At 46.2% G+C, this 21,351-nt stretch overlaps 1 protein-coding gene across 1 annotated transcript; it reads left to right on the top strand.

The window, feature by feature from the left end:
• Window positions 1-42: 42 nt before the first annotated feature.
• RpL18 (ribosomal protein L18) lies at window positions 43-18,534 on the top strand. Its single transcript, XM_050176731.2, has 7 exons — window positions 43-128; window positions 254-340; window positions 521-628; window positions 724-822; window positions 4,769-4,892; window positions 13,613-13,682; window positions 18,402-18,534. Exons 1-7 carry the CDS (start codon window positions 126-128, stop codon window positions 18,475-18,477), a joined length of 567 nt encoding a protein of 188 aa, XP_050032688.1. The 5' UTR covers window positions 43-125; the 3' UTR covers window positions 18,478-18,534.
• The last annotated feature ends 2,817 nt before the right edge of the window (window positions 18,535-21,351 follow it).

Here is a 21,351-nt window from a genome sequence, read left to right as displayed (position 1 = left end):
AAAAACTTATACTATAATTAAAAAACTCTATAAGCTGTAGCTGGCCATTCTGAGCCGAAACAAGGCCGAAGTCGTAGTCGCTCTTTGCTTCCCGTGATCCTTTTCTCTTCGCGTGTATATCCGCCATGGTGAGTATCTTGTCGTGTGAATCGACATTTATATCCATTAAATCGGGTCGATACTCCGCCTCGGATCACACCCAATTTTTGTCACTACAAATTATAATTCCTGGCGATGTCCTTTCCGTGCGCAGGGTATCGATATATGCCACAAGTACGACCGCAAGGTCCGCAGGACGCGGCCCAAGAGCGAGAATGTCTACCTCGGCCTCCTGGTTAAGGTAAGTTAGCGAGCTTTCGAGTTAAAACGTCCTGATCCCTGCTAGTGTCGCGTGCATGCAACCGTTAAAGCTCTCTCTTGTTAGCGGTAGGTTTGTCATCGCTTTCCTCGCGCGACGCGCTCTAGTCTGGCTTCGGCACGAGACCGAGCCGGCTTGGAACACATCGTTACGTTTTCGCAGGTCTACCGTTTCCTGGCCCGTAGGACCAACTCCAAGTTTAACAAGATTGTGTTGAGACGTCTCTTCATGAGCCGCATCAACCGGCCGTCGATGTCGGTGGCTCGCGTGGTACGTTTTGCTCTCTTTCGATCTCTTCCGATAGGTCGATGTGCAGTGTCGTGGGCGCTTGCAAGCGGTGGACGTGAACGTTTGTGTCGTCGCAGGCCCGCTTCATGAAGAAGCCCGGGCGGGAGGGCCTCATAGCCGTGATTGTCGGCACCGTGACCGATGATCTGCGCATCTACGAGCTGCCAAAGCTGCGCGTAAGTATCCTGTCTGGTTTTCGCATGTCGGTCTGCTCGTGCCAGTAAAGTCCGGTCGAGAGCTTGCGCTGCTGTGGCAGCGTTAGTGAAACGTTAGCGGCGTGTTTGTGTTTTTGCGTGAGATGCTTTTTTCGTTGATTGCGCCACTGCACTTTAAAGCTACCCCTGAGCCGAACCGTAGCTGTCAGTCTGGCCAATGCTAATTTGCGAACTGTGCATGTCCGTACAACCGTGCAGTTTATCTTGAAACCTGGATAATGGCACAACACAATAAATGCTCTTTGTAGGCGCGGCACTTCGAAGAAAAGTGTAACAGCCAGCCCAACACCTTTGCCAATCGACAGTTAACTGGCGTTAATTTCACCAGTCCCAACTGTTTCACTGGGCTAAGTACCTCCTAGGTGCTTACACATTACACAGTGTAATGCCCAAGTACCTCCTAGGTGCTTACACATTACACAGTGTAATGCCCGACTAGCTGTTGGTGGTAGTGGCATGGCGCACCCCCCTCTCTGTGCCGCAGCTGTGGCCTCGTAGGTGAGTGCTATGACTCCCGCAGGACATGTATTCAAAACTGTGCAGCTGCCAGTTCATCACTGGTTATCCTAATGGGCATGGGCATATGCTGTCCCAGCAGTTTGTTTGGTGAATTCTCCCGGGAAAGGAGCACCCACCATGCAAACGTCGAACCCTGTGGGCACAATGAAACAGCAAAAGTGCAGCCTCGTACCATTCTAAGAGCACTAGATGCGACCACAATGTTGACAATGCAAGCACTGTTTGCTGTGCTGCGCATTCTAATGTTGAATTCCAATGACAGATCCAGATCAAGTTTTTCTGCTCTGTATGGAGCAATCCTATTCCAATGGCAGATTGGCACCAGCCGCTGATCCCCGATTGCTCCATGGAGCAAAAATATTTGCTCCGCCGAAATTGGCAGATTTGACCGGTAGTCCTCGTGACGTATTTCCTTCACCCGCCTCTGCTTCCTGTCACGGTCGCCCGTTTCCGGCCGCGGGCAGCTATGGACGACATGAGAAACGTGGATGCCGCTTCGCGCCGTGTCATTTTGTTCGCGCTCCTAGACAGCTCCGACTCAGACAGTACAATTTCCAAGTCGAGGGATGATTCTTCTGACACGGACAGTGAAATGGGGTGGTGGGTTGCTTGTTCCTCTCTCTATTCTAGCGCCCTCTCACTTCATTCTCCTGCACTAAGTGCCCCCGCGGGAGCACACGCATTCCCTTCGCAGATTTGACGAGAGCGACTTCAGTCAGAGCGACGCGCTCCGTTCGTGATCCGGCCGAGCGCTCACGATCTACCATTGGAATTCAACATAACATTTGCGTCAGAAGCACTAACCAACCGCGTCGCTAACCTAACATTCTATCGTCACTTCCTCCCTGTACACCTTAAAGGGCCCCTGAAACGGTTCGGACAAATTTTGTAGACGCGTAGGGTACAGCTTCAGTAGAACATTCGCACCACAATTTAAGTGAAGCGTTACGTATTAATGGAGCTACAAGCGATTAGAAGTTACCCTCCTCCCCAGCCATGCTTTTCCTCCTCAACTCGTTCGCCGAGCGAGCGGGGCTAAGCTCCGCCTTCACTGGTCCTGCGTCACGATGCGACGTCACATCGTCCACTTCCGGTTGTTTTGAAGCCCGCCCCCGCTCGCGCGAAACCTCTCCACTAGCCGCTTGGCCTGGCTTGGCTGTCGACCCCAAGCGAGAGCTATCGAAGCAGCGTGCGTTGCGAGCATTCTGTCGTAGCGCCGAACGTGTCTGGTATTCCGTTAGCCACAGGCAAGCTGGTCATATCGGCAAATGACTGGAGGCATAAACTCAAGCTGATGAAGGAACTTTGGCGCAGACGTACGTGAGCGGCCTGATCGGTCTGCACGGTCCAGACACTTGTTGGCGCAGTGCTTAACCAGCCAAACACAGCGCTAATATTGCTCTAACCAAGTGTAAAACATTTTAAACATTTATAAAAACAATGTGTTGATGATTACACTCCTGCGAAAAATACGCACCAGCAGCAAAAAAGAATACGCTTCGTTGATTGATCGAAACTTTTATTAGAAGTGATGGCCCGTGGCCTAAGATAGAGGTGGGGGTTAGGTGAAAGGAAGGATGCCTGCCTCCTTCGCAAAGGAGAGCAAAGCGTTGATTCTTCTGGTGGCATCTGCTTGAGGTGCGACCCAGTCTTCGTACGATGTCACCTTTAGAGGTCGGGTGTGCTTGTCCCTAAGTGTGGCTGTGGCAGGACAGGACCAGATCATATGTTTAAGATCGACGTTGGTCGCAGGGCAGTTGGGGCATTCCACTTCCGTTCTTCTCCACTTGCTCAGGACATCCGGTGTAATAGATGCCTTAGCTCTTGCTTTGTGGATGAGGACCTGGGCTGTTCTAGGAAGGCGAGTGGGAATGGGAGGAAGGATGCTAGGAATGGACTCCCGTAGTAGAGCCTTCCTCTCGTCCGTCGTTGTACCAGATCAACAGATTGCCCGGTTGAAATACGCTTCGTTGCTGCTACTGTGTATGGTTGAGCTCTATGCCACCAGGTGGCTGCACCGTGCAGACCATTCACATTTGCCCTTCTGCTCATCTCGGCTCATCCCGTTACGGCACAGTCAAGCGGCCAGACCCTGTCCCCTTGCGCTTACGTTTGCCCTAATACGGGACTCGCGAAACGCTAGTGCGTTAGTAATCTTCCGGTGTAAAGTGACGGCCACAAACGCGCAAATCCTGGCGCCGATCAGATAGCGGCAGTCCGATGCGCAGCAGCCAGTTCGCTCGTACGCTGCCCTGCAGAGGGACACGATGTCGCAGCTTGACATATTGCCAGTCACTACGTTTGCAGTCCACAAGGCAACAAAGTCGAATCATAGTGCTCTGACCGCGGAGCTCTCGTCAAAATGGAGTACGTTGTAACACAAGCAGACGACACTTGCTGTGTGCCGGAAGTGCTTAAGTGTACTGAAAAATTGTTCTTGTGCATTCTCTTTCTGCTACTTTCTCTTTATAAAAACAAATTAACTAACATTCCAACTATTACGAAGATCATTTGTTTACCATAAAGTTGGAAAAATTATCGATCACGCGCCCTGGTCAGCCAATCAGATAGCTCGCCCACGTGACGTCATATGGGTTATTTGCATCATATGGGTAGGGGCGGCTTAAAATTCCGCCGAGCAGTGCGCTGCGATCGACAGCGATGTGCATTTTTAAAACCTTATAATAAATTACACGCTTTAAGCAGAGCACTTAGATGTGTCAATTAATGATCAGAAGGACCTACTCTAACGACTCAGTACGTTTGTAGAAAATCGCCAAAATCGTTTCAGGGTCCCTTTAAGATTTAGAACAGTGTTACAGATTACCATCCACCACGATTACACAAGCAGAGTTTACTGGAGACCCACCGCAGTTGCTTAGTGGCTATGGTGTTGGATTGAATCCTGGCCACGGTGGCCGCGTTTCGACGAGGGCAAAATGCGAAACACCTGTGTACTTAGATTTTGGTGCACATTCCAAATTTGCGGAGTCTCCCCCATTACAGTGTGCCGCATAATCAGATCGTGGTTTTGGCACATAAAACCCCATGATTTTATATATATATATATATATATATATATATATATACATACACATTAGTTTACTCAAGCCTAGTTCCTTGTGCATGACACATACCACTTTTTTTTTCTTAATCTTGATTTGCAACCCCCATTTTCCCTTCCTGCACTTTGCCCTGTGCAAAGCACAACCTTCAGTTTTGAGTCCTCGCATGTGTTGTCTACTTTGTCTTGCATCTCACCCTGTTAAAATACTATGAACCTGTCAGCTAGCCTGAATCGGCACATTGCCGAGGTATACCCCTTACTGTTGGCGCTTTTCGAAGAGTACGCCGGCAAGCACAACTTCCAATCCTTTCACGTTTGCAGGTGTGCGCCTTGCGGGTGACTGAGAGGGCCCGTGCTCGCATCCTGAAGGCTGGTGGTGAGATCCTCACCTTTGACGAGCTGGCTGTCAAGGCCCCCAAGGGCAAGGGCACCGTTCTCATGCAGGGTGAGCTTCGTCGCTTTGTCGCACCAGAACCTTTTCATGATTGTGAAAAGCCAGATTCCTCGCAAGGCACTTTCTCGAGCTCGTTGCATTGTATTCATTATTGCAATTGGCACGTGCGGGTGCGTTAGCTTATGTGGACACAGCTCTCGTGATGGAAATGTATGCAAGGCACCATCTCCACCGTGTGCTTGCTGGGACTACATTTTCATTTGAGCAGTGGCTGGGGCTGCCATTAGTTGGACAAATATACTATGCAGAGAAGTAGCCTTGCAATTTAAGAAAAGGGTCTGTTTCTGTGGCTTCCTTATTTCCCATTGCTACTTGGTCTTTGCCGAAGGAATGGAATGGGTTTGAAGGATAACGACATAGTTTCAGTTCATAGAAAGCAATAAATAGTGTGCATAAGCAACCATAAGCATTAAGTGTAAATAAGTTTCTGTTCTTTTAAGGTGAACCCCTCATATTTCATCTTATTTCTGATCTGCCATAGTAGGAGGCACACTACCTTTTAATGAGGTGTGCCTTCAATTTGGGTGCACATTAGAATCGGATAAAGTTACCAGCCGTGGTGGTTTACCATCTATGGTGTTGCACTGCTAAGCACGAGGTCACGGTATCAAATCCTGGCCAGGGCGGCCGCATATTGATGGGGGCGAAATGCAAAAATGGCCATTTCCCGTGCATCGGGGCCACATTGAAGATTCTCTGGTGGTCAAAATTCGGAGCCCTGCACTATGGTATGCCTCATCATCAGATCATGTTTTTACCACGCATATACCCCAGCTTCAGAATCTGATAAATTCAGTCGCTGACCGTTTATTCGGACCTCACGGGGACTGTGGAAATGTCCAAATAAACAGGTGTCCAATAAAGCAGATTAAGGGGGGACACCCCACTTAAATTTTTATTTTTTATTTGTGGCCACAATTTGATAAAACTTCCATCACTTATGTATTTTGACATGCTGATTTCAAATATTCAATTTGTTTTCCCATGCAACAAGTACTTTTCAAAATATAAGCAATTCATGTTTTTTTGCATGGACTAATTTGGAGGCAAGTTCTCTCTACAATGCTGGCTGTTAATGAAGGAGTCTGGCACATCAAAATGATGTTGAATGATCAGAGGTTACCCGCCGTGGTTGCTCAGTGGCTATGGTGTTGGGCTGCTGAGCACGAGGTCGCGGGACCGAATCCCGGCCACGGCGGCCGCATTTCGATGGGGGCGAAATGCGAAAACACCCGTGTGCTTAGATTTAGGTGCACGTTAAAGAACCCCAGGTGGTCAAAATTTCCGGAGTCCTCCACTACGGCGTGCCTCATAATCAGAAAGTGGTTTTGGCACGTAAAACCCCAAATATTATTATTATTGATCAGAGGTTGCAGTGCTACAAGAATGAATGTTCTAAACTGATTTATGCCGAAGTTACAGCATGTCAAACTTTTGTAAGCAGAAGGCATTAGTGAAACCCTGGAGAAATTATTACTTTTTCAAAATTTCTGTAATGATATTTGTTCACATTTTAGGCCTACTGCACTCCCAATTTGTCCACCTTTCTGATGAAAAAAGAATTATTGCAATAAGATGAGTAGAACCAGAGATATCGTCACTCCAAAACTACACTACCATCAAAAACGTCGTTTTGAGAAAACGAGAAAAACATTTCAGGACATGTTCATAGTGATTACGGCAAATGCTTGAATACTAAATTGATCAAGGATGATACAGGGGTCCAACCAGGCAAGAATGAAACTTTCGCTTCTTTAAGGGGGACACTAATTCAAATAATGTTCATGATGTTTTCCATCAATATTCATGAAACCTTCCATTCTTGTTAAGACTTTTGTGCTGATTTCAAATATGTAATTATTTTTCCAATAGGCCATTTAGTTCTGAAGATAAATGGAATTCATTGTTCATAATTTGCAGAAACAATAGGGGGGGGGAAATGCACTACGAAATTCGTATTGGCACTGCCTGGGTACTAGAAAACATAAGGAACATAATGGTAGGAATACTATTTTGATATATCAAATATTAGTAATTTTATAGCAATTCAATCTTTACTGTTCGAATTGTGGCTACCCTACTGTCTGATCTAAAGCAGAATTGAAAATTTTTAAAGCATAAATTCCAAAATCTGGCCCTACATTGTGTACAAGTGAAAAGTCGGTGTTTTGAGAAAACGAGAAAAAAGGAATACGTTCACTTTTAATCAAAAGTGCAGAAATAATTTTGCATTACTTTGCAGTGAAAATGGCTAAAAGCTACCAGGAATGTAGTCGCTCTGACCACGGCCACCCAAATGCGGCAAAAACATCGTTTAGCGCCGTTCGCCGATTCCCGGTGACTTGCATCGCGCGCGCGGCAAGGTTGTTCACGAGGGTCGAGCTCCATGCCGACGCGATATCGCCGCGACACGCGCATGTGATAACGATCTTTATGGCGAGGCCAGATTACCGTTCGCTTTTGCCTACTGCAACGCTGCCGCCGCACACCTTGCTTGCACTTGACGACATCAGTCCGCTTACGGAGCCCTACTGAGGAAAGCGAAGCCTGCCTCGGCGTCGACTGGCGCGGCTGCAACGCCGTCGGCGCGAGTGTGCAAATCCAACACCCGCTTTGTTGCTGGCGTTGACGCAAGAACTCAAAGTTTTTTTTTGAGCATTCATCTCCCTCTGCAACAAATCCGCACGCTGCAACATTGCAGTGTCACGCCGAACGCGGCCGCTGTCCGTAACGATTTCATTTCTGAGCTGGCTAGGCCTACTTCGGCATCGTCCGCGGTTTCGGCATCATTTGCGGTTGGCGGCGAGCTACTCTCAAAGCTTTCAGAAGGAATGGAGCGCTTTTGAAAGTTATAAGCTGATCGCTTCTTCTTTTTGCCGAACTTGTGCCTCGTGGCGAACTTTCCCGGTGGATCGGACATCGTTGGGCGTGGTGCCAACAAACCTACGAGACGCGCAGTCGCGTCGCCTGCGGAGTGGAGCAGACGATGGGAACCTCGCGCAGCCAACCACAGCGCGCGTTTTTGGTCACGTGCGCTAGTCAACGAATCGGATCGCGCGTTCGGGCTTTTTTTCTCCCCGGATTTCAACGTCACTGGCGTACCGACGGAGTCACTTTTGGCGGGAAATTAAAGAAGGAAGGCTCCTCTTTCCAACGAGACCAAGATGGCTGCGATCGCGCGCGTAGAAAAAGAGCTATGCGCCGCGATAAAAAGGGCTGTTTTTGCGCGGAATTCAGCTCACAGTGATGTTATAAATTGATATTGCGGTTGAAATACTCTTCCCCGAGATTCGAAACTTGGTGAATTAAAGGAATATTAGCTGTAGATGTCGAAAATTTCGTTTTCAAAAAATCGATTTTTTCGAAATTTTTTCGCCGCAAAGAGCCGTGTCCCCCCTTAAGGGGAAAAAAAAAGAAATCCTTTATTTCCATGCACTTATTCGGGCTCGGCAGTAGGCTTGAAGAAATCGTGAATGCGTCGTTGCACGCTGTTCCATTTGCGTGCCATCAGATACGCCTGAATCTCGGAGAGGGTCATACGCTCACTATAGGCGGCTGAAAGCACAGTCACTGCTTGTACACGCTCCGCATGCGACGGCAGCGTAGCATATGGTGCGTCACCTTCCGTCTCGGAGTCATCGTCCGGCAGCGCAGCAGAAACCTGACGAATTATCTCGCCGTCGTCAAATTCTGCTCATATCAGTACAGCAATGTGAAACTGTCAAATGAGACTGTGTCCGCAATCGCAATGCGACCAGTGCGCAGGTCTCGGCAGAGCCTTTTCGGTGTCAGTACGGAGCACATCGGAAGGCGACAAATCCTAGGCCTCCCGGCACCCGCTTGCCGGCATTCCCCAGCGCAGTCTGTGCGGGCACTGTCGGCGCCATTAGACACTCGATGCTATGTTTTCGTATGCCGCGTTGCATCACCGCAACCTCGACGCGGCACACAAAGCAAACATCACCACGCTGACACCAGTCGCACAAAGAAAGAAACAAATCGGCTGCTGGATTGTCTTGGCATGGCTTACTAAGCTGAGACCGAAACTGCTTTAGTTATGAACCAGGCAGAAACGATGATGATGAGCGGGGATTTGCTGTAGTGCCACTTCGTGGGGCAGCAAGGAGGCTCCGTTCAAAACAAAAATGGCATTCAGCAAGTCGAACCATGCACCGATCAGAGTGGGTGCATGGTGCTCTCGATCGAGTTGTCTCAAGGAATGTCCGAAAAATCAGACGAGGGGTTGCAAGATGTCTGAACTTTCAGCAGTTCTTATACAGTATGGTCTTTGGGGAGAATGGCGGTGCCGCGAAGCAGACCGAATAATCGAGCATGTCCGAATTTTTGAAGTCCGAAAAATCAGTCGGCGACTGTACTACTGATTGATGAGCCACTGATGTGTTTTGGGCGTTATCTTTTCTGCCTTTTCATTCAGCCTGTTGGATAATACCACTAATTTCATCGGTCCTCTCAAGGTTGAATCAATGGAAATCAATGCAAAGACAACGATGTTGAAGAAAGTTCGCCCCCACCGTGATGTAACAGAAATCTGTAAACAGTTGGCTAGCACAGCTATGCAGACTCTCGGTGGTGGTGATGCACTTCTAATGGAGCATTCGTTGGTTCCTGTTGTGCTCAGACTGATTGCAATTACACTGAGCCCACTGTTGATTGGCACCAGAGAAAGTGGGCACAAGCCGAACAGGGAGCAGCTCAACGAAGCAGTTTGAACCTGACAAAGGACACATGGTGTGCTTCCTTTGAAGGCATGGTGCGCAGGCGCCAATGTGCCTGCCAGCTGCTTGCTGTGGCAAGTGCCACACCAATAATGCTTGACCGCAGAAGCCACGTCATTGGAACACCGCTAGATCTCGATCGCAGTCCCAGCAAGGCGAAATTGAGAACGGATTAACTCGATGCGTGAAAATGTGGTGGAAACTACCGTCCTAACATACCGTTAGGTTGCCACCGGCTTTAGTAGGCGAACAGCCTGGCATCTCGCCACACTCGGAGTGCATAAGCAGCGTCTCTGTAGTGCTATGGTTATACAGTGAATGTCCCATTTTTTTTTTCTTTACTTTCTAGGGGCCTACAAAAATGTGCGAAATATCGGGCGGTTCGAAAAATTGAATGCTTTTGCTGCCCTCAAGGGTGTTTGTAAATGTGGAAACACGTACTTAGCAGCCTGAAACAAATGTCTGAAATAGCCCTGCAAACCTGCCAGTACACTTGTTAGGCGCATCGGTGTTCGTGCTGTGACAAGAGACAGCGTATGCATGCGTACTTTCTTATAAAATGCATGCTGTGTCCCGTGACTGCGGGCCCTTTTTGACTCTTTGTATGCTTCACCGCATAACACCGCTGTATTGCGGTGGAGCTGACTTTTAGAAATCAACATTATGCTACACTGAACTATTCCCATGCTTTCGCACTTCGGAGCCATCGGCAAGAATGACAGAGGTGGAGTTGGCGCCATCGTTGACAGCCACAAATCCTTTCCATGAAAAACACGGCAGCAAACAGTAGGTAGCCTAGTAGCGAATGTCAAAGCTGCCACCTAGCATTGCTGTAGTGGATATGGCTGCCAGTGGATCGGCATGCGAGAGCTGGTTTGAGGCTGCAAGATCATCAAAATGGCAGCTGTGATCCCTTTGGCTAAGGCTTTTCAGTCCTGCGGTCATGGCAAGAAGTCCGGAAAATCAGCCTGCGAAGAGTTTCAGCATCCAGAACCACCTGTGCGGTACCACCACAAATGCGTTGGAATTATCGGGAATGTCTGAAAAATCGGTCATTGACTGTAGTTGCTTTCGTGCTGTGCTTGGCTTCAAGGCAGCATTTAGGGACACGCTGAGGACAATGCTACTGTGGATTGATTAGTGTTGTGGAATATTTTTATTCCTGTCTCCCTGCGTTTTGATCTCAATGGCTAGGGGAGTTTGTCATGTTACAAAAGGAACATGCTTCTTACCGTAGTTACCCTCGAGCACTTTGCAACAGCACAGCAGTGGTGTAGTCAGTTGTGAAAGTTGTCTGTTCTGCATTGCATACCCTTGGCGACAGAAGCATTTAGTCAACATTATCTGATGTAGCGCATGTGCGATTAAATGTTAGACATATGATTGTTTAAAGATCGCGTGTAAATGCAATGAGTTTGCATAGTACGAGTTAGCTGGTTTTTGGCTACTGTCCTGGCTGCTTCAGAGACATTTACAGCTACTTTTTAAAAATTTGGAATCTGGTAATCGCCAAAAGAGATAAGATCACAACTTTTGCTTGGGCTTGTGGGTTCATCACTCTGATACATAAAAGACAAGGACAGGTTTAAGAAACAGTTGGAAGGTGGCACTAAGTGTATGTTTTAGAGGTGCCTTTACACCTGTCCTGTCCACCTTGGTTTCGTGTCGTTTGCGTGTCTATTAGAGTAATAATGACGCCCCTGCTCTGAGAAAATTGTGGGCAACTGGGTACTTCAGACAGCCCTCCACATTGGATAACAGTGCCACTTTGATGTAAAGTTAGAAGGTCTGCGACAATACCCTGCATCCCTGGGCCCCCCGTCCAAATGCCGTGGCTGCATGGGTGGTCGACTTCAGACCAACAGTAATGGTGATAGGGTGTCGTGACAGATGCCTTGGCAGTACCAGGTGTGATGACTCTAGAAGCACAGGGCTATCACGTATATATCTGCCCACATTATCTGTTGTTTCCTTCGCATTGGTGTGCTGATAATATGTCCGCCTCTGTAAATAAGTATACGAATGAAAACCATGTTGAAAGCGACCTCAGTACAGAAAGTATGAACAATGGGTACAGTGTTTGTGTGTATTTATTAGTATTCAGTCTTTTTTTATGTTTGTGCGCTTTCATCGCTTCTGTAAAATGCAGCTGCCTGAAACTGTGATGAGTACTGTTGTGGGCAGACAGGAAAGTGTCAAGTAAAACATCTCTCATGAGCGATAACTTGAGGGAGCTGGGCTGCAGGGACATTGGGGGGGGGTGTTCCTGGAGTATCTGTCTTGGTGCGGTTAGGGGTGCTAAACGCATTGGACACATTATCCCCACCAAAAACGCCTATTTTCGGCATGCCCGATGACAATGCCCGAGCAAAAAACAGCGTCTTGCAATGAGTGATTGGCATATTTGCCCTTACCAAAAAGATTTTTTTTAGAAATTTATTGCGCAGTGGCTGGGCAGCTCCTGCTTTTAAGGTTACCAGTGTGGTGGGTATTGATGACTGTTCCACTCTGCGGATAACGTGCAATATTTGTGCATCCCACACTTCATTTGTTTTTGCTTATTCCGCTCCTAGCGGCATACGAGTTCTCACCTCGTCTAGAAAAGTAGCCCTAAAGATGGAACACCGTGTTTATGATGTCTCAGATAGTGATAATTGCTTACAGATAGGGGGCTAGGGGAAGTGTAATGATATCCGAAAAGTAGGTTGAAGTTTAGTTCATTCCTAACCTAACGTAAAAGGAAAAAAAACCTTCATAAACTTAACACATCCAAGTAAATGCCCCTTTCTGGCATGTTCCATGACTGCCCTTCACTAGTTCTCAAGGTGGCACTTAACTCTCTAGGCAACAATTATCAACTCCATTTGCTTTGTTTTGGTGGGATGTAAACACTGGCCCACTTAACCAAAGTTTGTGGTTGTCACATAGTGCATCTTTGGTTTCGATTGGCTTGTTTCCGGAAGGGAGCCAATCACAATTGAAGAATTTGAACCCACTTGAAAGTGCACCTTGCTACACGCGTATTAGTTGCTACAATTTGTGCTGCTGTCTAATATCCCCATCACCAATCAATGATATGGTGCTGCTACTATATTGAAACAGTTGCTGAATTTATCAACCTCGCGTATAAGGCAGGGAGTGACTTCTAGGCTAGCGATTCTGTGGAAAAACCTCGCCTAATATTTGAATAAACATGGTAATTTACATGCTAAGCTGGAGACTGCAAAGTAGATGTCAGTGTTATTGAGAACTGCATTCATTGCAGGATGAACTAGTGAAGTTGTTACTTTAATTAAACATAAGCCACCATCCCATTTGCAGATTTTGTGGAGTTGATCTGCAAATGCAGAATTAAAAATCTGGTATGCATTAGATTTTTACTTTCTTAGGAGCTTTGTCATTTCTGTGTCAGTCTCACAAGCAGCCCTAATTTCAATTTTGTCAAGTTCCTGCTTTGAACCCATGAAAACTGAGTGCATGTGGTTCGTGGGCATGTTAGAACTTGGCTGATACTGCTAGGTGGAGCAGCAGTTCAGCGGAAAAATGTTCTTTTAATGTCTGGTCCTACGACGAAGTGCATCATAGTCGTATTTGTTCATATATAATACAAAAGCAAGCTTTTGACGCTTCAAAATTCTCACATGGTTGTTTGCATTGAGTGGAATAAAGAACATTAATCTTCGTCAAATTTGGAAAGTGGACCTGAGACAAAAAGTTACAAACGGCCTGTGACCAGTGATTGAAATTGTCATACACAGTAGTTCTTTTTTTTTAATATATGGCAACTACAACCAAGACGCGTAGAAATAAAAGCAACTAGCAGTGTGTGCAAGGTCAGAAGGCTAAAAATTTGTGCAGGAAAATAAAAGAAAGCGTGCAAGAGCGAATGTGAAACGGATGTGTTAATACACTTGTGAATGTGGGAAAATTCTGTGAATGTTGCTAACATGCAGCTTAATTTTTGCTTGTGCCCAGGACCTCGGAATTCGCGCGAGGCTTGCCGTCACTTTGGACCGGCTCCTGGAGTTCCCCACAGTCACACCAAGTGAGTACTGACTCTCCTCACGGTCTCTGTGTCTTTTTTAAAACTCATTGTCTTCCAAATATGGTGCACTGTGTGTGGTCCTCCATTCCGATTATTTTTGTCCCCTACGCATGGTAAGCAAACTTATATTGTTGCACTGGTTATATCGAGATCTACAGTAATAAACATAAAAAGAAATGTGAAAAAGAAAGTTCTCTTTATAATACATAACCGCTACCCCTCCCAAGTATTTTCGTAATTTCAACAAACTTGGGATCGTCTGAAGATTTTGCGAGTGTTGCATGAAGTTCTGCAAAAAATAAATTCCGTTTGCAAAAAAATTTTCACCTGTCGGTCACCGAACATTCCGATGGAAGTTGTACTAATGGTCATAGGATTCCAATTTTGTACAGGCGAGTTCCTAAAGCACGCAAAATCGGCAACAACACAGTTGTTGAAAATGTCACTGCAATCTAGAAATGATGCTTAGATTTTCGGTGCCGAGTTTGTTGCTGCTGGTTTGCTAAACCTGAAATGAATTTTAAAAAAAAATCAAGCTGCCATGAAATCTACATGGCAGCATGATTTTTTTTTTTTAACGATAATTGACGTTTCTAAATTTGTGCAGCGTAAATCGGTGCTCGACAGACAGCCCTACACATCGGATGACAGTGTCGCTATGATGTTAAAAGGTCTGCGACAATACCCTGCATCCCTGGTCGAAGTGCCGTGGCTGCATGGGTGGTCGACTTCAGACCAACAGTGATGGTGATAGGGTGTCGTGACAGATGCCTTGGCAGTACCAGGTGTGATCGCTCTAGAAGCACAGGGCTATCACGTATATATCTGCCCACATTATCTGTTACAAGCTAAAAGCAGTGCCAATCAAGATAGAAATCAACTTCCGCCACCCCTGCGAGAGTGTGGCGACAAAGAGAAAAACCACGTTTCGCGCCCTCCGTTGCGATCACGTGGCGGAACCGAAAGCGCGTTACCACTGAGAACGAGAATACTTCGCGAACGGCGCTGATAAGCAAGCTAAGAGCAGCGCCAATCAAGATAGAAAACAACTTCCACCGCCCTGCAAGAGAGTGCTGACAAAGAAAAAAATGACGTTTCGCGCGCCTCCGTTGCGATCACGCGGCGAAACCGAAACCGCCAAAGGGGCATTGCCGCAGTCTGAGCGACGCGCTGAAGCTAGCAATCAGCTCTCTTTATCTCCCCAAGAAGGTAGCACCAATTTCAAACGCATCTTGTAAGTGCTAAGAGGTGGCAGCACCTCCCGGTGAGCACACATCGTCATTATGGCGCGAAATTTCAAACGGAGGGTCGGAACCGTACCCGTACGGCAAAGACCTTGCGGGACAGAAAACCACCGCCGTACATGTACGGCGAAAACCTTCAAAGGGTTAAAATTGCAAAGCACTGTTGATTTGTTTGCTCACAAGTGTTGGTTTATTGGTGGAGAAAACGGGAGGCCAAGGTGTCCCTTCTTGAGTGTTGCACGCAAACTGCAGCATGAGTGCATCAGTACAGTGAAACATCTGTATAATTAACTTCAGGGGACCGCACAAAAATGTTTGTTATTCTGAAAAGTCGTTATTGTGAAAGCCCTAAAATAAAGCATAACAATAGCATTTCAGTACTGAGAATGTCCTACGTTTTCAGTGGCACGCACGTCTTTGAACTCGTTCCTCACAAAAATGCACACGTGATGTAGGACAATACATGTTTATTTGAAATAATCCACGATAGTTCTCTGATGGTTGCAGCGCAAACTACACGAACGATTTTAAACAGTCTGCATTCGTATGGACTGCTTCAAACCTTGTGCCGCACTTCTCTATAAGTACAGTCGAACCTGACTATATTGAACAATTTATGAACACGGTATATCTAATATGAGTATGCATAGCAAAAATTATGCTTACATCGAACAAAAATAGCTGCGACTCCCGATATATTGAATGTCAAGCGGGCAACAGTGACCCCAGAAGTTTGCTTTCCCTTGTGATGGCAAGGAAACCCGTGGGCGCGGCTCCAACCAACCGCTCTTTGTACCATGACCGCATCGAGTGAGCCGTCGAGACCCCTTTGCAAAAAAATGATCCTGGCCCGCCCGCAGCGTTTGCGTCCTCGTCATGCAAGATGGCGCAAGTGCGAGTTGTATCGCTGCTTTTTTGGTTCATTGTGTTTTGCGCCTTGTGGGCCTGCTCCCGCACTGTTGCCGTGACGACGCTGCAGAATTGGCCTTTAGCCATGAAGTGCAGTCATAAATTGAGTCGAATGCATGTCGCCGTAGTGTGCAAGATTCTGAGGAGCACTCTCAACACAAACTTGGAAGAATAAGGGGTGATTAGGGCTAAAGCGGATAAACTCGCGACCTAGTGCCTGTTATGCCCAACGCATACGCACAGCCGTGTACAAGTGGCTCATACGAAATTGCTTCAGATGTGCTGGCTTCCGCATGCCCGATGGTGACTGAAAATTCTGATGAGTGCGACGAAGCCGTTGCCGATGTTGCCGAGCTGTTAGAATTTACGGAAGCCATTGACGAATGAACAGTCTACGAGTTTGTGAGTGTGGATGATGGTGTCGCCACCATGGCAGAGCCCGAAAACGAAGACTACATTGCTGACGATCCTTTGTCCACATCCTCTGAGGTGATTAGTGCACTCGCACTAGTCCGGCGCTTGTGCGCAAATGTGGAAGGTTGCGACCTCAGGTGCTCCGACTCTAGACAATGTGGAGAAGTGAGTGTGTTGTAGGCTGCGAAATTGCCCAAGCACAACAAAATACAGGACTATGCCATGTGAAGCTAAGCTAGTTTCATCGATAAATTGATTTTATAAATGGTATGTGCTTTTATGACATCCAATTCTCTAGCAGGCTTATATCGAGTTACGCTCTATATCGAACTGATAGGCGTTTATTTGCCAGTTTGGTAAGCCGGGATTGACTGTAGAAGGAATGTAATTGAATTTTCGAAATCTGCAAAAGAAACTGAACAAGTTTCGTCAAGCTTGGTCAAGAAATAAGCGAGTTGTATCTTGATGCAGTGTCCCCCTTTAAACCAAATCAGCACTGCTGTGTGAATATTTTAAAATCTCCAAGCTGCAGTTGTTTCTTTGACGAGGCAAGCTGAGATCTGTGCTGGTGCTTGAATATTTTTTATCTTTGACAGTCGTGGCGATCATCAATCGTGCTACTCCATGCTCCTTGGCTTGACGGCTTGTTATTTCCAGTCTTCTATTGCGCGAAGAATGTCAACTTTCTCGCTCAAAGAAAACTGCTTCCGCGCCATGGGAATTGTTGAGCTCATGGCAACACGAGCACCGGAATGCACTTCCAACACAATAAAATAACGAGAAGAAAAACATGCACATGCCTGATGCAAGTGACAGCACGTGAACTGAAAAAGAAAGCAAGCAAAAAAGACGTGAGCGTCATGGGGGTCTCCGCCGCCGCGACAGAAAAAAGGAAAGCAAAAGAAAAGGCCTACTTTATCGTTTGTTACAGTGGCTCTATTAGTAGGTTTTCCGAGCCTATGCTTCCCACCTCTGCTCACAAAACCTGATACATATTCGCCTCTACAACAGAGGAGGAAAAAAACCTCCCACGTTTTTCTCCTCTCGCACAATCTTGGGTTTTGCTCATTGCGCTGCGTCGTCTGCTAGCTTACAACTCCGGCTGCCGTGACGAGTACACTGAAATCGAAGAATCATCAGACTTTTGTAATACGAGTCCATAGTACTAAGCTGTTGTCAAGGTGACAAGGGCATTAAATAACGATGATAATTATGAAGATTGTAGTACTGAAATATTTTCGCATTTAAGCTATAAGCAGTCAGCACAAGATGTTCTAAAAGTTCATTAATCTGAAATGTTCGTAAATGTGGTGTTTGTTGTAACGAGGTCTGGCTATTTGTACATTTCTTGCCCATTTCTCTGCTGAGAAAGTTAACAAAGCTCACTAGTTTTCAGTCTTTATTCCCTCAGGATGCATTGTTTTTAACTGTTGACCGACATTTTGCTGCCAGATATATTCAAATTGAGCCTCTTAAAAAATACTCTAGACTGAAACACCTTAGTTTTGCTCCTTAGTACCGTTTTCTTTGGAGGGCAAAATGTCTTAAAATCTTTTAGATGTGTTGAAAACTGGTGGATATGTATGTGTAATTTTATATGCGTATTCCAAATACGAGGTCCATATCAGTAAAAACAGTTCCTCAAATTTCACTAACAGATATGGTTTAACAATGCAATAAGAACACCCTTACTGCTCTGTCTACCCTAAAACGAGTTATTGGACTAAAGTAGTCACAGAGAATTTCTTTTCTGAAAATATTCAGCTTGCAACTTTGTTTTTTCTAGGGTTGACCGAGAAATAAAGTTCAATCTTATAGGACTTCTTGGATCATGCGAACATTATTGATACCCTGTTTAGCTGTTTGAGAAATCAATTTCTCAAATGTCATTCAAAAATGAAGTAAAGGACACTTGTGTAAAATTAGAACCAAATGAGATAAGTAAGAATCTGGCCTCGTATTTGGGTAAGCGTGTAAAATGACATGTGCAAGTTCTCAGCACTGTAACACGGAAGAATAAAGGTTTTCGAACTTGTTTGGTCTCGGATTCTTTTTCCACTTCAAGGTAAAACATGCGAAGTCTGCAGCACATTTGCTATTATTGCTGTTGCTTGAGAGTTGCTGACTGTAAACTTTTTTTGTTCTTTGCCAGGCCGTATGTGCGATCAAAGGGACGCAAGTACGAGCGTGCTCGTGGCCGAAGGAAGAGCCGTGGCTACAAGGCTTGAGCCCCATGACTCGACCGTTCCCAGTCAAAATAAACACGCCCCCCTGTGGCAACCACACCCACCTGGTGCTGCCTGCTGGATCTGAACCCACTTCATATACATCACCAACATGTTGACATTGATGGAAGCATTGGGAGTGCTTAATGGTCGGATCACAGATTCTGCAACTATAACAGCCAATACATGGTACTACCACTTCAGCTTGACATCACTGCTCAAGAAATTCAGGAATTATTTGCATAATAGGTCGTGATGGCAGCACCCATGAACCAAAAGTAAAACAAGCTACAGGAGCCCAATGCCACAACTCTCTGGCCACTGCATTTAATGTGCTTTCATGTACAAATCACTATTCAGTAATGCATTTTTCATGCACTGAACGGCCTATCACAAAAAAAAGTCAGCACCACTTGGCCATTGTTGGCTATGAATGGCTGGCCTTGAGTGCAGTCGGGAACAATTCTACCAGAGGTGCGGTAAATCTGCAAAGGCAGCTGGCGAGGAAAGAAGGGACAGGTCACACCGAAGGCAGGCCTACACTCCGGAGCCCATAGACAGTTTGCAGCAGGGGTCAATGTAGCATGTAACCTTAGCATGCATGTAACCTTCTTAATGCAACTTCTTCGCGGCGGGAGAAGCCAGACTGGAGGTCTGATCCACGCGGGACATTTCAATGTCTGTGTGGAATGTCAAAGGACTCTTTTTTTTGATAGCCATGTGGGCACGGGATGTTGGGATAAGAACGGCAGTGTATATATCACTGCAGGTTGGTGACTGGGTGTGTCTGTCTGGATGTTCCTTGGTGAAGGTGAACGGTGTATCCAAACAGTTTGCATCGTGCACAGGAGCGTCAACATTTCACTTTTTTTTGCCAAGGAAGGTGATCTATTCAACCTTGCAACGGTCTGTCAGTGCTTGTGCAGAATCTCTATATAACTAGTTTTGACAAATCAGTTAAGCGGAATCCTGCAAGGTGGAGAAAGCATAGTAAAGGGAAAATTGTCATTCACATAAATGTTGCAATCCCCTCCTCATGGGTACAGCCATATGTTGAAGGCGGCGACAGCAGCACGAAGCTCAAAAGAAAACCCAATGTCCTCAAACAACCGTTTCCTTTGTAGCTTTGGGCTACATTCGAGCGGATGAATATTTTCGTTTTCATAAGTTTTTATGTTATTGTACGTGTTGCTACTTGTACAGGGCAATTGAAAGTGTAGACAAGTTTTTTTTTTAATGAGTCAAATTCACAAACAATGTGAGCACAAGCTGTAATGACAAAGAAAGGCAACTTTCCTCTAAAGAATATATCGCAACGAAATGGGCTAAATAAGTGAGCAAGCTAAGTGTGAAGATCGTCTTTTTGATTAAGAGTGCGTCGGATCCTGCCAGTTTATGGCTCGAAATGAGTTGAATCCTCCCCTATAGAAGAGCACTTGCCACATGATGTGATGCAAGACACTACAGCAGTTTCTTTGGAAGTTCCTGATTTTATTACAGCCTTCAATGCTGCTCAAGCAAAAGATCCTGTGAGAGATTACAAATGAGGCTCCCTATGCTTTGAAGCGGACGAACGTGTACTCCCCAAATGTCAGATTGTTTCACAAAGCACAGCAGTTCCTCTAATTGCCAATCTTCTATAGCTTTTGTACTAAAATAACGGATTGTTTGAAAGTCGTTTTCAACAATGTTTCCAGACAGTTTGACTTTTTTTGAAGAGGAAAGAAAAGCCTGGACAATCGAGTCATCAAAAGGAAAACTGAGGAAATAAGTTTGATGCGAAGGGTGGAAACAGAAAGGCCATGGAAATTTACATATGTGGCAGAAAAGGAAGATCGGTACGATAGCCCAAAGGTCTTGCTATCGGCGGCCCGAGCTAGTGTCCCAAGGAGAAAAACGAGCAAATATTCGTAACAGGATAAGGCATGCATCTGGTGCTTCAAAAGAATATTTCGCCCGAAAGGCGAAGCATCGGTTGCAATTGCTAATTGGTGCACATTTGTAAAAAGTAAGGACAGTAGGTTTATCGGCCGTATAAACTTGATGGCGCTCACCTCCGCGCATCCCGGCTGGCGCCGCCGCAGCAGCGTTTCACAGTGTGCCTATGGTAAGTGATGTGCTTGCTTTATTATGCGACAAGAACTGCAGGTGCTACGCTGCGGAGGTCGCGTGCTGGACTACCAGGAAGCACAAGTTGGCTACTAGCTAGCTTGATACAGCTTGAGCAGGCTAGAAGCAACTAGAGCTATGTCAAGCAACACTCTAAGAACAGTTTACAACCTTTGGCGTGCCCCTTCTGCCACACAACGATAATCGTCATCTGCCTTGATGCGTTTCCTTTAACGCTGCGAGCCCGGAACTTTCCAGTAACGAGCGGCACGCGCGTTATCAGCATAGAACAGCGTACACCCTTTGGAGTGCCCCTTCTGATAACGCGCGTGCCGTTCGTTACTGGAAAGTTCCGGGTTCGCAGCGTTAAAGAAAGGAAACGCATCAAGGCAGATGACGATTATCGTTGTGTGGCAGAAGGGGCACGCCAAAGGGTGTAAACTGTTTTTAGAGTGTATAGTTGAGACATCTTCAAGATGCCCAGCACTTGATGGCTCTGAGCTATACTCACTAGCCATTGCGAATACCTTTAGTTGCAAAATATTTCAACGCCATGACTAGCACTTAGCACTTGATGTCTCCAAGCCATTGTGAAGACACTTGCATAGAAAAAATATCGAAATTTCGAAGGCATTGTCGCACTCCTGCAACCAAACGTCATCAAGATCGTCACGGACTCACAAGCTGCATACAAGAACTACAGATCTGGCTGGGTGTCCCTTGTGGCACTAAAAATCCTTAGTAAAGCTACGCCTCCTAAACAAGCAA

The sequence above is a fragment of the Dermacentor andersoni genome, chromosome 8 (genome assembly GCF_023375885.2).
Source record: "Dermacentor andersoni chromosome 8, qqDerAnde1_hic_scaffold, whole genome shotgun sequence".
Classification (NCBI taxonomy): domain Eukaryota; kingdom Metazoa; phylum Arthropoda; class Arachnida; order Ixodida; family Ixodidae; genus Dermacentor; species Dermacentor andersoni.
The sequence above is the reverse complement of the archived record's forward strand: the minus strand, read 5'-3'. Positions and strand labels throughout refer to the sequence as shown.